Below are 18,619 nucleotides of genomic sequence, written 5' to 3'. Positions count from 1 at the left end.
ACTCCTTTGGCTGATTAAGCGGTGTAAAGCGTATTTAATTTCCATAGCTTCGTTTTGCTTTTTTCTTTTTAAATTTGCTGTTTTACCCTAACCCTAACACCGATAGAATTGTTTCAGAATCGTTTGTTTATGTAGTCGGCACTTAATGTATATCGGCTGAATGGACGTCAGTGATTGGTTGAAATTACAGAAATACGACAACTTTAACATGGAATAACTTAGGGATTTCTTTTTTTTTTTAAGAAGACTAAGAGAAAAAGATGTTTTATATGACACATTCTACCAGTGTTCCAAGTTTCAAAGTGTTTTGTTAATGAAAAATGTGGCCCCCGTTTTAAAAAAGATCCACAACTTCTTCCACAATTCATTGTATGTAGTGTGTTGCATGCAAACAAATGAAGTCCATGTGCAAGTGATCTGATGCTTCTAATAAAACTTTGTTTGCCTATGCTTTCCAGTAAACATAGTTTGGTTATCCTTATTTTTAGTAACTATTCTTATTTTCCATCTTTTTCTAAATTTTTCAAATTGTAGTGGTAATCTATGGACATGCTACATTTATATGAATATAATCTTTGTACAGCTTTCCATATGCTAATTTCCCTCACAGGGTTTTGGTCAACCCAATACTATAATAGAAGACACTGCATAGTGGGACTGAAACATAGACCTGCATAGTTGTGAAACAAACTTCTTAACCACACAGTTATGCCAACAACTATAATAGAAATGAAAATAAATATTGTTTTTGCTCATCAATGGGATGCTTATTTGATTGTTAACTCTCCAAATATTACATCTTATTGCTCACTAGCTTCTTTTCCAAAATATACAAATAAGGGGAAGCCTACAGCTAGTTGAAGAATATCTTTCTGAATTATATATGACTTGTGGTCAGTGAAACTCAGGCGAAAGTGTTAAGAATATTTCAAGTTTAATTTTCATTAAATCAGTTGGACTAAAGTAAACTAAAAATAACGTGCTAAGATTATACCAAATAGAAACTGAGTTGGTAACAGGGCTGACACAAATAGCAAAGATATGCTTTTATTATGATAATTATAGCAATGATAAGCTGTGTGCATGTGAATCTATAACTGCATATGTATATATACATATATTTGATTAAGCATTACCATTAAACAATATCTTACAGTATCTTACATTAAGTTCCACCTAAAAATATTTGCTTTGGAGTAATGCTGTTTACTTGTTGCTACTTGCAAGCTGCATACTATTAATATTTTTTTTATTACTCTGCAATGAAATCATTTTCCTGTATCATGAAATGCTTAAGAGATAATTCAAAGGCTAGAATGTATATAAACAGAACACATAATTTGCAACATCTGTAATAAAGTTATTGTTTACAAATACTGTGACTACTGAAATCATACAACTACGTAATATGTGACATATCTAAACAATGACTAAACCACTTCAATGCTTTTTTTTATACCTGCTTATATGGTGAGAGTAGTAGAAGAATATTACACTGAATAGATTTACAGAGTGGTCTATTTACTTCATGTCCTGTGCAAAATAGGACACAAAATATTTTTTAGTGTGAAAATGGTGAATACCTTCCTTTTTATATTCAGTTTGCAAGATTTATAATTTGAATTCATGTTGGAACAGATTTTGCTATATTTCAGAAGGGCCACTATTTATTTGGCCCTATTGGTCTTATTTTGTTTCTTTTATTTTATTATTAGTTGACTAGTTAACTATTTAACCCAATTAACTATTGATTATTGGATTAATTGTTTGGTTAATCAATCAACTAGGTCTGTCAAAGTCCTTTCATTGCCATTTGTGACCCCATCAGTGACATGCCCCTCACTACTCCAGGTCTGTCTTCAGGCCAACAAAGATAATAGAAATAAAATTATAAATATTTTGATTAAAGAGTATTAGTTGAATAATTGATATCTTTACATCATAGCCTAAATGAATAATAAAATGACTGGTATAGTTTTTGCAAAATATAATTATATTTTGCAGCATATAAATACCAGTTGGGAGAAAAAAAGAATAAAAGATTAAAACTTACTTGACCACCGAGTATATTATATTGTTGCTTAAGAGCATCCAGCTGTTTCCCAAGCTTTTCTGGAAAATCCACCTGCTTCTTTTCAACAACCTGTCGTCCAGTTTTGATAACATATTCAACCTCTGTTTTCAATTCACTCATAGTTTTGTAAAATTTCTGTCAAGACAGAGTAATAAAATAATACTATCAATTTATTGAAATGACATTTCAACGATCACATATATTAAGGCAATTATATATCTTAACATTTATATAAAGAGACACCTTTTTTTCAAGGAGCATGTTAGAGGCTAAGTGCATAAATTTCAATGTTTGCTTCTCTTTTGTGCAACTCTACTTGAACCATTGACTAATTGTTTGGATGCAGCAACACCCACAATTTTTCTGCTTTCCTGTTCCCACTCACTTCTACTAACGCTGTAACTTGAGAATCCACCCTGACATCTCATCACTGTTATTTTTATCTCTTTCCAGCTCCATCCTGGTCACTCTTACCTTCTCTATAATGTGAGTAGCCAAGTAGCTCTTCTGTTCTGACTCCTTCTCTCATACTTTAAAACCATTACCTTCTAGCATAAAGCTACTTCCTTCTCTACTGTAGTCCCACTCAGTAAAGGGGATTATAGTCTTGTAATCTGCATGGTGACCTCACCAGTGCCATAAAAAAAAAACACCCAGAACAGACACTGGAATGAAGTGAGTATGCTCCACTGGATGCGTAATGTTAATGTGCATACATGAACAAGTACAAGTGCCCCGAGAGAAAAGTTGGACATAAGAAGCATCAAATGTGGTGTGCAAGAGAGATGACTGCGCTGGTATGGTCATGTGTTACATATGGATGAGGACAGCTGTGTGAAGAAGTATCACACCCTAACAGTGGAGGGAACCTGTGGAAGAGGTAGACCCAGGAATCCTGGGATGAGGCGGTGAAGCATGACCTTCGAACACTGGGCTTCACAGAAGCAATGACAAGCGACAGAAACCTTTAGAAATATGCTGTACTTGAGAAGACCCGGCAAGCCAAGTGAGACCATAACTGTGGTCTATGCCAGTGTCGCATAACTGGCCCATTTAAGAGTACCCTTCAATTGTTGGGCAATATGCTGTGCTTGAGAAGACCTGTTGAACCAAGTGAAATCATTGTCATGGCCGATGCCAGTATCGCCTAACTGGCACCCGTGCCAGTGGCACATAATAAGCACCATTCGAATGTGGTCATTGCCAGTGCCACCTGGCTCCTGTGCTGGTGGCACATAAAAAGCAACATTCGAGCGAGGTTGATGGCAGTGCTGCCTGACTGGCTCTCATGCCAGTGACACATAAAAGGCACCCACTACACTCTCAGAGTGTTGGCGTTAGGAAGAGCATCCAGCTGTAGAAACCTTGCCAGATCAGATTGGAGCCTGGTGCAGCCTCCTGGCTTGCCAGTCCTCAGTCAGACCGTCCAACCCATGCGAGCATGGAAAGCAGATGTTAAACAATGATGATGATGACTGTGTGTGTTATATATCAATAACACAAATCTTGTGGTTTTCTGAAATGTTAAGATATATTAGACACTTTCCACAGTACTATCTTTTATTCTGCTTAACAGACAATCCAAGAAAGATTTATAAATGATTACATCTACTCTTGATACATTACTATTTTCTACATTAATGTGCCCATGATTAATTTAGATGATCACAAAGGAATTCAAAAAATGCAAACAACCACAGACTACCAATATAGGTTTAGCAACGATACTAGCATGATAAAAAAACTTAACTGTAAAGTACTGTAACAGATATTGCTCTTCTGGATATTTGAAAACTATTCCTTCTTCACTCAAAATTAACTGCTAAACATGCCTTACGCCGTCGTCCTCTCTTTGTGTGTGTGCGCTAAGCAATGAGCACTTGAATTCACTATCTTGTCATACAATTCTACCAAATCAGAAACTATTTCCTTTTTCAGCTTAAAATTAACCAGCCCATTAAAAAAACATTCGAACGAGATTGTTGCCAGTGCTGGTGGACTGGCTCCTGTGCAGGTGGCACGTAAAACACATCATTTTGAGCGTGGCCGTTGCCAGTACCACCTGACTGGCCTTCGTGCCGGTGGCACGTAAATGCACCCACTACACTCTTGGAGTGGTTGGCGTTAGGAAGGGCATCCAGGTGTAAAAACTCTGCCAAATCAGATTGGAGCCTGGTGTAGCCATCTGGTTCGCCAGTCCTCAGTCAAATCGTCCAACCCATGCTAACATGGAAGGCGGACGTTAAATGACGATAATGATGATGATCATTATTATCCATTCTGGACAGGATCTTAGTAAAACATTAAAAAAAAACAAACAAAAAAAAACAACGGCATGCTGAGATATACATCTAAACAGAAAAGAGAAAGATACTGGAGAACTTGATCTTATACTCTGTAGTTACTGGCTTCCACATTAAAATTGTCACAAACAAACTAATAAAGGTTTGGCAAGAATTTACATAATTCAGAGTTCAATCAACATCTGCTGTGAGAGTGATGGAACAAGATATTTAACTCTTTCCATAATTAAGATCAACAGAAGATTACTGAATTTATTCTTGACTGAAAGAGAGGGAAGAGAAGGAGTCTAAGAGATAACAATGTCTTCCAATCTCTAGGTCTCCAGAAAATTGTCATATTAGAAAAATATACAGGGGTTGGACAAAATAATGGAAACACCTAGCATCATAATTTTGAAATATCATTAAAACCATCAAAAGCTTGTTTATTTTTATGTTTTTTTATTTATTATTAGTGTTGCTTAACATGTTTTGCTAAAAATTGCTGTTTCTTTTTGATATCATCAGAAAAAGGTAATTAAAATTCATTAAAATGACAGATGTATCGGACTTTCAAAGAGGTCAAATTATTGGTGCTCATATGGCAGGCGCTAGCGTAACGAAAACAGCCGAAATGTTAGGTGTATCAAGAAGTACTGTCTCGAAAGTAATGACAACCTTTGAGAAAGAGGGAAAAACCTCCTTGTCGAAACAAAACTCTGGAAGAAAACCAAAACTTTCAGATAGGGACCATCGGACCCATATACGAATTGTTAGAAAGGATCACAAAAGTACAGCTCCCGAAATTACTGCAGAGCTTAATGACCACCTTGAGAACCCAGTTTCCACAAAAACTGTTTGCCGGGAGCTGCACAAAGCCAGATTTCATGGGAGGGCTGCAATCAGAAAACCACTACTTTCAAAAACAAACGTTGCAAAGCATTTAGAGTGGAGTAAAAACCTACCTAGAGCAGTGGAAGAATGTTATTTTCTTGGACAAGTCACCCATTACCTTATTTCTGACCACTGGCTGAGTATACATGTGGAGACGGCCAAAAGAAGCATTTGACCCAGACTACCTTCTTCCAACTGTTAAACATGGAAGATCTGAGATGATCTAGGAGCTATATCTTGGAAATCCGCTGGCCCAATGGTTTCCCTGCATGGCAGATTTAATAGTCAATACTATTTAAGCATTTTATCTGATCAAATTCGTCCTATGTCTGCGGAACTGTTTCCGGAAGGAGATGCAATCTTTCAGGATGATAATGCATCAATTCACACAGCTAAAGTTGTTACTGAATGGTACGAGGAACATGCTAGTGAGGTCGAACATCTTATCTGGCCACGACAGTCTCCAGATCTCAATATTATTGAACATTTATGGTGCATTTTAGAAAAACAAGTAAGGAGTTTATATCCTCACCATCATCACTACAAAAACTGGAGACTGTTTTAGCTGAAGAATGGACAAAAATTCCTTTGGAAACAATTCAAACTTTGTACAAGTCCATACCTCGTAGAATTCAAGCTGTAATTACTGCCAAAGGCGGTCCTACCTCAAATTAAAATAAATTTGTTTGAAGTTTTAAGGTGTTTCCATTATTTTGTCCAACCCCCCATATATTCAGAAAGTCCTCTGTGGATGCTTTTGATCAAAATCTGTAAATATGTTTGTATAAATACATATTAATATAGACCAGAATACACTAGTGTATACAAGCATATTTTACTTAATGTATCTCAATGTGTGAGTGTGTTTTCATACTGGTATAAATATGTAAATAAAAGAAAAAACATTCATGAAAAGAGCCATTTAAATGTCTCATACATCACAATCCGTTATGTTCTAGTATAATAGCAAACAAAATGCATCCAATAAATGATGATAAAATATTAAAATTATAAAATCAAATTCACTTACAATGCATTGGTCTAACTGTCCTTGAATTATCTCTGGTTCCTCTGAGTGTAGATCTAATAAATGAATCCGTCCTTCGATGCTGCTAAGTTCTCTTTTAACATGATTTAATTTTGGTTCAAAATCATAGGGACATTGGAATTTAAGAAACTTGATATTAACTTCATCAAAATGATGCTGCAAAATTAAAATTTGAGATAGACAGCCATTACAATTTAAAGAAAAGATTAGTACTTCAAAATGCTTATTCTAGAGTTCTATTATCTATTAGCCTAGTTTAACAAATTATGAAAACATTCAATAGTTTTCTGTTAATTTCAGAAGCAGTCATTGTAATTTGGAAAGAAACCTCAACTGATATGGTCATATAATATAAATAAATGATATTTGCAGGGATGAAGAATGCCACATGAACGGATGATAGATATTCTCTGCAGAAGAGTCAGGCTGTGGAAGGATTTTGAAAATGCAGATGAAATAGCTCTTCCAATATTAGACCTTACAGATGATATAATACAGAAATGTGAGTTAAAATGCAGGAATATGACCTAAGAAGGCTGTATTATAAATCACACACACAGATTATATATATATATATATATATATATATATATATATGATGACTGCAGGTCTCAAGCTGAAACTAATGAAAAGGAAGATAAATAAATAGTTTCATAGATTATTTGAAGGCATATAGCTCAGTGGTTAAGATGTTAAGCTTACGATCATAAGGTTGGGCATCTGCCCTTGAGCTAAGCACTTAATTTCTTGTTGCTCCAGTCTACTCAAATGAAATTGAGTACTGACCATGTGCTGGTGCAACCCTCTCTTGGTCTGGCTGTCACATCCTCATTGTTCATAACTACATAGGTACCTAAAACAATTAGCAAAAACATGGCACCTGCTACCAACCCATACTTGTTTGCAACTCACAGCTATGCTTCTTCCTGAAACAACTGTCAAAATTAACTGAATAGGTACTCAATGAATAAGCATCTTTTCAAATGCTAATCACCAAGGTATTATGGAAAAAGGGGAACCAATGTTTCAGTTAAACAATTATAAGTGAATGTAATGAGGAATTGTCCTTTGGGTCATACAGCAATATCCAAGGGCAAATGTGATCTAATGTAGTTCAATTTACTGGCTAAATAATCATCTATTTATAATTTACTCTTCATACCAAATAATGTAACACATCAATCTTACTAAATTTTGACTGTATCCACCTTTAGATCACAACATTTAAGCCACATGTTTTCTATGTTTCCAACTTCATTTTACCTTTAACTTAGATATTTATGAGAAGCCTTTGAAGTTCTTAAACCTTTATATAATTTCCTTGTGTCTTCATACATGAGGAATAGGATGAAGAAAAGAGAGCTAGGCCAAAATTGGAACATGTAAATGAACCTTAAGCTTTTCAGTGCATAAACTAATTTTGGTTCTAATTTTAACTTTCTTATACATAACTGTGAATAGAGCCACTAACAGCTAAATCTCCCTCAAATTACATCTACCAACTGAAAAAGGAAGGTCACATTGAATAATATAATCTCTTAATTTTAAATACATGATGCCTGAAAAAAGATAGTATTGTTATGGCTGGAATATCTTTGATCACAAGACTGCTTGGCCAGAGCAGACCTAGGGTTAAACAGCAATATCTTGACTTTTTCAGATACTAAAAACATGAACACACTTAAATACCTTCTTTAAAGGAAGTTAAATCAGTTATTCTGCAGCTGAAGATAAAGTAATATATTTGTAGTTCAGCTATCTTAATCCAAAGTAAACTTGACATCTAGCTTTCAGTGTGACTTTTCTACATCATCTAAGTCAAAAGAATCATTTATTGCCTTAAAGTGCAATGCTATTACATCACTATGTTGCTGCCAAAAATAAACCAGATCAACACAAATTTGATTCATAGATATAAGTTACTACTCAGAAATGTACAACTATCCAACATGCAATTTACTGAAGAAGTTAGTATTGGTTCTAATTTCAACACCTTTATAGTGTTCTCTACCTCTATGTTCATATGAAGAAATTCTATTATTGAATAGGTAGTGGCTTGTAAGACATTTTCAGTTGTATACTTTATCTACTGCTTTACTTATCCCTCATTTTGGTAACTGATAATTAGGCTATCTTCTTACTTAACCTACAGTATAAATTAACTATGTGAGAGATATATTCTTCCTGAAATTGTTTCTTTATCATTTATCTGCTTAAATACATTGATTAACTGATTTATTTGTCTGTTAGCAATATAAACACAACATAACACTTGACGTTATTATTTACATATAGCCCCCCCCCCTCGCGTACACACACACACACACATATCTATATTTATCTCTTACAATTAAGGAAGCTGTATTTGATGAAAACCCCTAAAATAACAACTGTTCCTTTGCTAATAGTGAAGGAAATAATAGTATCATATTAAGAACTGCAACAGCAATTGAAATCTGCTACATACTAAAGATGAAGTTATTATTACTCCTACAAAGAAAGTGCCACACATTGCAATTATTATTGAAGCAAAAGAATATAGTATTTTTTAAAAAATGCAAAGTTATAGTTGCTGAACACAGAACTTTACACCAATTAAAAAAGTTTCAGGTCTTTTTAACAAACCTACAAACAATAACAGAAATGTATTTCCAGATATCATGGAAACAACATTAGAAATAATAGAAAGAATATAGGGATTGATACATGAAGTTTACATAAATATTAATGCCTGTCAGTTTAGGATCAATATTTTAATAAAAGAGGCCAGAAACGTAAATGGTTGCATCGTTTGATGAAGAATTACCAAAGAAAAACACTGATAACAAACAATAAAACAAAAAATTGCAAAAGTGACAGTATCAAGTTCATAAAATGTGCACAAAGTAATCTACTAAGATATCAATTACAAGGTAGCATTGTTTGAATGTCAAATGTACAAAGACAAACAGCTAAACTGCAGCATCTCACCAGGATATTATAACCTGTATACTCTGGAATGCCCAGTCAATCCATAACAAAATACCAATCCTCATATCAACATTAAAAGACAACAATGTCAATGTTGCTTTCATCCCAGATACTTAGCTCACTTCAAACAAAAATATTTACATAGCAGCACTCAGTAACTCCACATAACATATCCATCATTTATTTGAGTAAAACATTTAAGTGGAATGACAGTGTATTACTCTTATATATCAACGAACAATACAAAAAAAGCTAATATCCCTAAAGTCTTTTGAATGTATAGGTTTCAACAAAAGTTTTTCATGAAGTAGAAATTCTATGCACTAAGAATTAAGAGATGCAAAATGCTTCAAGGTGCATTCACCCCATACATGTATGAAAAAAAGTACATAAAAAAATGATGATGATGATAGATGTCAAGGTAGGTAATTTTTATGATGGACTCTACAACTATTCTCTTTTCATCTTCTCCATTTTCTAATATCATGATCTGTAGTGTCAATATTCACCTAAACAGCAATTTTGAAAATAACACTAAAATTCTTGGACAACTTTAAAAATCTCTCATGTTTCAAAGTTTTGATAGACCTATCAAGTAAGCTGGCAATATAATAGATATTAATCTCAAAGTCAGCACTGAATGAGCAGACTTACAATCAAAGGATTTTCAGCTACAACAATAATCTTTTTTTTTTTTTGTGAGACTGCATTATTCAAACTGTTCTGCCATTTAAGACAGTAGAGGGAAATTTGGCAGCTATTTCTAGCATTTGTTCCATGAGCATATAGAATCTTCCTCATTCTCATAATGTATGACTAATAGACGTTGTTTTAAAAGAGAACATCTCAGTGAATGATATAGAAAAAGACATGCAATTAACATTGACCATAGCAAAATGTACTTTAAAATACTACACAACAGAAATCCTTTACATCTCTCCAAATATATTAATGTTCGCAACTGAAAACATATGGATAAACAATTATATGCATCCAATTATATGACAAGACTAAATAATTTAAATTTCTCTAATAATTTTTTACCTTGCATCACAATTTTCTATGGAAGGTAAATTAAAACATAAATACTTATACACTGATTGCACAAGAGAAAATCCTTACTGAATGAAGACAAAAGTAAAGCCAGAAATCAGAGAAGAAAACTATACAATAAATTGATCCACACAAAAATACACACTAATATGTTGAATATCAATCACTGTGTTCTGAAATGTTATTGAAAGATAAAAAATGAACAGTATCCACCAACCATGAATGCTTCTACATCATCATCATCCTTTAATGTCCGTTGTCCATGCTGGCATGGGTTGGATGGTTTGACTGGGCTGGCATGCTAGAAGGCTGCACCAGACTCCAGTCTGATTTGGCATGGCTTTCTATAGCTGGATGCCCTTCTTAACACCAACCACTCCAAGAATGTAATGGGTGCTTTTATATGTCACTGGCAAGGGTGCCATTTGCATGACACTGGGTGCGCTTACATGCCACCAGCATGGGTGCCAATTTGCATGATACTGGTATCTGCCACAGAGGAGCTCCTAGGGGCAGCCTGTCTTGAATTCCTCCATTATTGCTTGGAGGACTATGATGAATAAGAGGGGGCTGAGCACCGAAACTTAGTGAACCCCTACTTGTACCCTGAATTCTTTGCTGTACTCATTGCCCACCTTCACCTTACTGGTAGCATCCCTGACTACTTGTCTTGGCAGAAAACATCATGACCAGAGAAACCACAATTTTATTTTACTTTGTATTAATAGGTAAGACAATCTAAAATCTAAATCGACCAAGATTAAATTTACATCTTTCTTATACAGTGCATAATTAATTTCTTGACTGTAAACATTTATGTCCTAATGAATTTGAAAGTAAATTTGTAGCTGGTGGTCCATGAATATTTCTGGAGGAATTTTGTGAACCATTTCTGAGAAAGGTTGTGCACAGTTTTAAACAGTATCAGGAAATTTCAAAAATGTCTTGATTTAAAAAATGGAATTTACTACACAGCTCCTTCTTATCTCATTTAGTTTGTTCCCAAGACTGAACCAGTAACAACAAGAAACAGTTTTGGAAATTTATGTACAGAACACTTGAAGTCCAAAATAAAGAGTAAACTACCACTAGCTGTAAGAAAATCTCTTCCAAAGAAACCATAATACATTCTATGAAACAGATTATAATTTTCTAAACTTCAAATAATATACTTTTTGTATCTTTTGAAACTATACTGAACACAAGAATCACAAACCGGTTGTTATTAGTGCAGTAGTTGTAATCCTTTCTACTATAGGCATAAGATCCAAAATTTGGGGGAGGGGGCAGATTAATTATACCAACCTCAGTGCTCAAATAGCACTTATCTCAAAGGATGAAAGGCAAAGCCAACCTCAGCAAATAAAGACCAACACGCAAACAATTCTACCAGTTCGCTGCCTTTTTCTAATAATAATAATTATTATTAATTAATTAATTAATTAATTAATTAATTAATTAATTAATTAATTAATTAATTATTATTATTATTATTATTATTATTAATAATATCAGGAAAATTCATGTTCTATATATTTGATTTAATGAGATTTGTTTTTAGAGATGGATGCTCTTCCTAAAACCAATTAACAGTGTGAAAGGAACATATTTATTGTAGATCTCAAATGATATCTCTTATCTTTAAGAACAGAAATTATTTTAATCCTGAGCAGCTGCTGATTTGATACAAACATAAGTGCCCCACACACACTAAAATGATGTTCATATAGCTGAAAAAGAGCAGCTGCTAAAGAAAAAACAAAAATTCTAGCTGCATTCAAAAATAGGCCATTCTACTGAATAGCAAGACTTCATTCACTAATATATAACAATAACTTACACACCAAGATACTGTATCATCTCTTCTGTTGTTGCTACAATGACTCCTCTTCTTCTGATAAGCTGTGTACCAAGTCTACCCAATTCACTTGCCTCTTCTCTCTTGACATATGTATGTTGTCTCACCCATCAAATGCTTCACTCGAATCTTTATCTCCAGAAATACAATCCTTTGGAATTTCCCACCTATACTATATTTTTCCAGCAGACAGCAACCTACAGATATTCAAACCTAATGTAAAGGCCTGCAAAAGTCACAGACATTACCCCTTCTCCTAATATGCAATATATATATGCACACATTCAACATCTCTGATGGCATCTTTTGTAAGACTAATTTTTGCAAAGACACCAAGGAAATAGTTTTCTATTCACTGTCAAAGAGAAATTCTCCAACCTCAAGTAGTTGTGAATGTTACAAAGATCTAAATACATTCCAGAATAAAGCCCGGATTTCATATCTACTGGCATTCAGAAAAGAAAACTATTTATCTGATTAATAAATCTTCTCTTTCTCGAAACCTTTAATCCCTGGCCTATAATTATGGTATGTTTTCACTTTGCTCTTTCTGCTAACAGATTCTCTGAACTTGCTAGCTGGATCCGAAATCCAAATGAATAAATAAATAAATAAATAAAGTAAAAAGAACCCAGAATAGCAATGCTTCTACTCTTCCATTTCATAGAAAAACCTCAAGGGTAATTACAGAATGTTCATCAAAAAAGATATTAATATGAAAATTATATCTAAGGTACAGAGAAGTTCACCTTACTTGCGTGGGACTCAGTATGAGATACAGCCAGGACAGATATCAAAAAGTATTATGTTCAATTCCTCAAATAATTCCTCTAAACCTTACTCAGGAACTTTATTTTATCGACCCCATTCCCACTCCAAAAGACCAAAGGCAAAGTTGACTTCAGTGAAATTTGAAAAGGGCAAAAAAAATACTGCAAGGTATTTTGTCCAACATTAATAATTTTGCCAATACATCATCCTATTATAAAATATTATTAATTCATATAGAATGGATAAAATATAACATGCATTTATGTTGAACAAAAGGAGAAAAAATAATGAAGTGAAGCAGTTCAAAGTTCAAAATGTTCCCAGATCCATGGCATTCAGTTTAATGAGTATCAAGGAAACAATTTTAACAATATAATTATACTTGTTACATTAATGGTATATAATATAGTGACCATCTCACTAGTATTGGCATCATGAAAAAAGCACCCAGTACACACTGTAAAGTGGTTAGCATTAGGAGGGGCATCCAGCTGTAAAAACCATACCAAAGCTGTGCTTGGAGTGAAATAGCTCTGCAGATTATTGGATCCTGTCAAACCATACAATCCATGCAAGCAAGAAAAATGGATGTTAAATGATGGTGAAAGGTATGAAGCTAGAATAATTTTCTGTCTTTATCTAAGACTGAGTGCCAAACATTATTTTATTCATATATTCATAAATCAAAACTAGGGACTTGCAATAACCATCAGTCCTGTCCCCTGTCATCTACATAAAACTATTTAAAAAAAATTTAAACAGTTATATAGCATCAGGTGAGTTAACCATTTAGTTATATTTAGCATAAGAGTTTGAAAATTCAAACTCAATCAAATTTCAAAAGTTATGAGACTTCCACATTCATAAATCTTAAAATGCTCTTCAACAACTCAATGTGAATCATTAAATGAGAAAACCTTAATATAATGGTATGAGAATACCCCAGTCCCTAAATCAACTAAAAGTTTTGAAAGGTTAAATATCTTTATAGGTTAGTCACATAAAATGGAAAGAAACTTATGAAATAATGAAATTTAATTTACCTTTAAAATTTGTTTTTTCTGCATTAACCTGCTGCTAGCTTCTAACTGACCCAACTCTGCATATTCAAGGGCTCTTTTTTCCAACTGTTGCAGTAGCTCATTTTGTTGCTGGAATTCTTCTTTCAGTGTCTATATAAATAACAGTAGTTACTAATATATTTTGCTTAAATATTTTATTGTTGACTGACTACAGCATAAAACTACAACAGGATTCCTTATTTATACAACTGAGAAATATATAATCAACTGTGCTTTAAAAATAGATAACTGAATGCAAATTAGTTTATAACCCTGCTACCCCCACCCCAAATAAAATTTATTAGATTTATGACATTATCAAAGGCCGGTTAATCAATAAAACCAACATTCTGTTTCATTCAAAATTCTTCAAGTCAAGCTATCTTTATACTAAAAGTTATTCAGAACACTTGAACTTCCTATTCAGAGAAAAGATGATAAATTAAATTTCAACACAATCTGACAGTCAATAGAATAATGCTCCTATAATGAAGACAGTACTCTTTCAACCTCATGATCATCAAAAAAATACAAGTAATTTCTGTACTGAATGTTACCTAACTGTAATACAACCAATAAATCAACAATCTGTGTTCATCTCTGGTCTGCCTCTGCTTATTTTACTTGTACTTCAACAGAAATCTATTTATTCTCTGCATTTTATATAAAGTTAATAATACTCAAATTCCAAACCATATTATATTAAGAACCAAATATTCATAATTTAAATTTAATTTAATGTTTCTGTTTTATTTCTTCTCTCAGTTTTCATAAAATATTGAAATTTTTAAAGTGAAGACCACATTCTTTCTATTTTTTTTCACTTCTGCAAAACAATTCTTTTACAGACTTTTTAAAAATAAAATATTTTCCTCATGTTCAAAAGAAAAATCTACCTCCCTATTGTTGGTTACTGAATTTCATTTTGAAATGTATAAAATTCAGTTTAAACAAAACTATTAATTACATTCACAAAGGATTAATTTTCTATTCATTATTATCTCCAAAATAAATAGTTCAAAGTATTAACCAACATCTGAAATATTTCTGTTGTGGGAATTTTTAAACCCTATTCAAATTGGTCTTCATAGCCAACAGATTTTCATCTGTAATTAACTGTTTTTTTCAAAATTCCACTGCATAAATTTTGGACAGCTAAAACAGCCTGATTACTCTATGCCTTGTGGGATAAATAATAACAATTATCTAAAATTTCAAAACAATATTTTACCTCATATTCACGAGGACTGTCCTCAGCAAGTATATCAGCATCCAGCAGGGATTGTAAACGTTTTGACATATCTGTCATCCACTGAGACATTTCAAGCATTTGCCGTTCAATTTCCTGGGCCTTATGGGCAGAATGCTCCAAATGTGTTACACGGTTTTGAGCCTACAAACATGCCATTATTCAATGATAGTTGCAGAAATCACCTTAACTAAATACTTTGTCTTTCAATAAAATTGTCTCACAAAAGTTAAAAATGCATAAACCTTATATAATAAAATAGAAAGAAAATGATTTAATATTTGTAAAACATTTTTTTTTTAAGTATAAAACAGCTTGATATTGTAATCTTTTATCTAAAATTTGTCACTATTAGTTTTGAAATTCAGGCTTTATTAGTTTCATTCTAGCCAATAGTTATCCTAAGATTATGTAACAAGATAAAAAAAACTACACCATTTGAAAGTTTTTTTGTCTTGTTTTTCATTCTACAACCACTGTGTATGGAATTGGCTGCCGACAATATTGTTAAACATGTTTAAAAGTGGAGAATATATTTTGCCCTTGCCCTGTCACCTTTATGCTGTTGTATAAAGATAACTGGATTTTTAATTTAAAATAAATGTCCCTTTCAATTTCATGTGAATATTAATTTCTTACATTGGCTTGATGCCTAACAGGGAAAATAGGATTGCATAATATTCTTGCCCTTCTTAAAAAAATTGCTAATTTAAGCAACTGCATCATGAAAGATTCATTTAAACCATCTAAAAAGCACACAAAAATTGTTATATTCTCCTTCATTTGTTTCTTGTGGTATCAAAATTTTCATCACTACTGAAACCACTGATATAGTTGAAACTTATTTACTGGCAAGTTCTTATAGACCTCAGGGAGTGTTGTTTGTTTTTTTTTATCAATGGTTAACCACTTAATGCCAATCATTTGTTAGTAACTCCCAGATTTCATTCTTTCATCATTTTAGACCCTAGTTTGTATATATCATTATTCTACCTCTTTTTAACTTCTTTCTTTCTTTCTCCCTCATTTGTCATGATAGCTTTTTATTTTTACTTACCTCCACCCACTATGCATACGTATAAAGTAATTCTGAAAGAAAGAGCTGCAGAATGGTGATAATGATATATATTAGTTTGTAAACAGACAAAAGAATGGAACCTGAAAGAGACTGATCACAACTAGTGTCAAGAGATCAAGTAATATCTACACAACAAACCAATATATGCCTAACTTCAACAACAGAGAGATAAAAAAAAAACAAAAAAAAAACAAGCCCATAAGACCTTGCCAGTAATTATGTGTCAAACAGCTGCAGTAGAACTGTCAGAGACCAGGGTGTGGTTATGTGACCTGGTCACTGACACACCAAGAAATATATGAAAAATCAATATAACAGCTTCCTCGCCACCAGATAGCTAAAATGGCTCTTTCACAATGTAACTGCTTCAGTATCAATGCATGGTCTCAGATCAAGTCACTTGTCCAACAACTCTGAATTACCTAACATAAATGAAGGAAGATGACTTCAGCTTGAAATAAAAATCAGGTAATAGCTAACAAGGTGGAAGCATGCTTGTTCTACCAATTTTTTTTTATATTAATGCCAACAACAGATTTAGATCACTTATAAAGCATGAGAAAAATAACTATATATAATTGTTATTGTTTTGTCCCAAGTCAACTTTGATCAAGTAAGCCTTTCATCAAAAGCATTCCTATTTTTTGCAGGCCAAGCAGCCTTAGATTAGCTCCTTCATTGGATATATTGAATACAGAGAAGAAAAAAAGCCATGATAATGAGTAAAATATTGAGTTGTCAATGTAACAAATAATTAACAACATTTCAGGTGAATTCTTTAGTTAACTACATTATGTAGAACATATTGCATGGGTTAGCATTCTGTGAAAACTCCTATTTTGTTAGATAAAGTCTGTTGCCTGATCTAAATATTGTCCTAAAAAATTAAGAATTCTACATATTGAAAAGCAAAACAAGGAAGTATGTTTGCCTGCCTGGGATGTAATGATGTATAGCAGTGAATTCTAGCAAAATAGCAGAAGATTCAAGAGGCAAAAAGTATGATTTGACAGATAAACAACACCAACTTGAGAAGCTACAGAGAAGTAGCAGAACAAGAATTGTAGACATTAGAGCCACTAATTATTGCATGCATAAAGGACGTTTGTTGGTTTGAATACAACAAATTAGACGAAAGAATTTTGAAAGCTGAAACTTATAGTTACCAAGACAGACAAGTTGATTGATAGATAGATTTGGTCTAAGACAGCTTTATGCTTTACAGTATGTAAAATATAGAGGAAAGATAAATAGAAATAAACTATTCTTCTGATGTATTCATTCCATTCTGTACTCACATACAAAGCAAGCAAATTGATGACACAGGAGAAGAGGATATGATGAAATTGTAATTACTCTTTACTTATAAAGAAGTTTGCATGGATGACAAGCATTCGAAAAAAGTTCAGTAAAAATTTTACAGGTTTTAAGAGGATTCCTCTTCAGATTAATATTGTATCAAAGAATATCTAGTGAAATATCTGTACACATGTATTTCTTACAGAGACAGATAAAACCACCATTCTCATCAAAAAATGGAATAAATATTCTTATATATTAGTTTATAAGGCCACTCAAAATTTTTTTTCAACTATTTGCCTTCCTTCCCATGTCTTTTTATTGTGTAAAATGGATATTATAAGGAGCTGATCTTCGTGTGTTTCCTTGTATTGCTTAAATAACACTTCTTGGTACCCTCAATACACACCATTACACACAATCTTTTCTTTATTCTCTTCTTGTGTCTTATACACACTTTTCTCTAGCTACTTCTGCTACTGTAGGAAGCAGTTTATATCAAAAATTAGATAGTGAAATAAAACCAAAACAATTTCTCCATTGTTAGTACTATAAGAAACATGAGTGATGAGTGGTATAAAATGAACTGTAAAGCAATGTTTCAGTATGAATCAAGATATATCCAGTATTATGTGCATATTCTTACTGCTCATTATAGTGCAAATAATAAGGTATTGACAGGTTGCTAAGTAAAATGAATGAATGGGATAAGAATAGCATATTCTACAGCCAGGTCTAGAAATTAGATATCAATTCACAGATAAAATATTAATAACATAAAGGAATTAAGAGAAAGAGAAATGCCCAACTTTCAAACATAGTTGCTGAGATATTTAAAGCATCAGAATGGGAGCCACTTGCTTAGCTAATTAAATCACCTTGAGATGTATTATTACTTATAACTAGTTTGGCAGAAATATGCTCAACTGCTACAAAAATAAAGAAGTACCAGTCAACAGCATTTACATTGACCCCCCCCCCC

General features: G+C 33.0%; 1 protein-coding gene across 5 annotated transcripts in view; it reads right to left on the bottom strand.

Moving 5' to 3' along the window:
- Positions 1-18,619, bottom strand: part of LOC106873450 (dystrophin) — a 562,674-nt gene that overhangs the window by 463,404 nt on the left and 80,651 nt on the right. For 3 of the 5 annotated variants that reach the window (XM_014920808.2, XM_052976364.1, XM_014920809.2), the window contains 4 exons: positions 15,243-15,404; positions 13,994-14,122; positions 6,281-6,454; positions 2,054-2,209 (listed from right to left, as the gene is read on the bottom strand). In XM_014920808.2, the coding sequence (XP_014776294.2) occupies positions 2,054-2,209; positions 6,281-6,454; positions 13,994-14,122; positions 15,243-15,404 (621 nt within the window). The remainder of the gene's footprint in view (positions 1-2,053; positions 2,210-6,280; positions 6,455-13,993; positions 14,123-15,242; positions 15,405-18,619) is intronic. The other 2 variants (XM_052976366.1, XM_052976370.1) reach the window with 2 other exon arrangements.

This window comes from Octopus bimaculoides, chromosome 2 (assembly GCF_001194135.2).
Source record: "Octopus bimaculoides isolate UCB-OBI-ISO-001 chromosome 2, ASM119413v2, whole genome shotgun sequence".
Lineage (NCBI taxonomy): Eukaryota > Metazoa > Mollusca > Cephalopoda > Octopoda > Octopodidae > Octopus > Octopus bimaculoides.
This window is presented reverse-complemented; position numbering and strand designations above follow the sequence as displayed.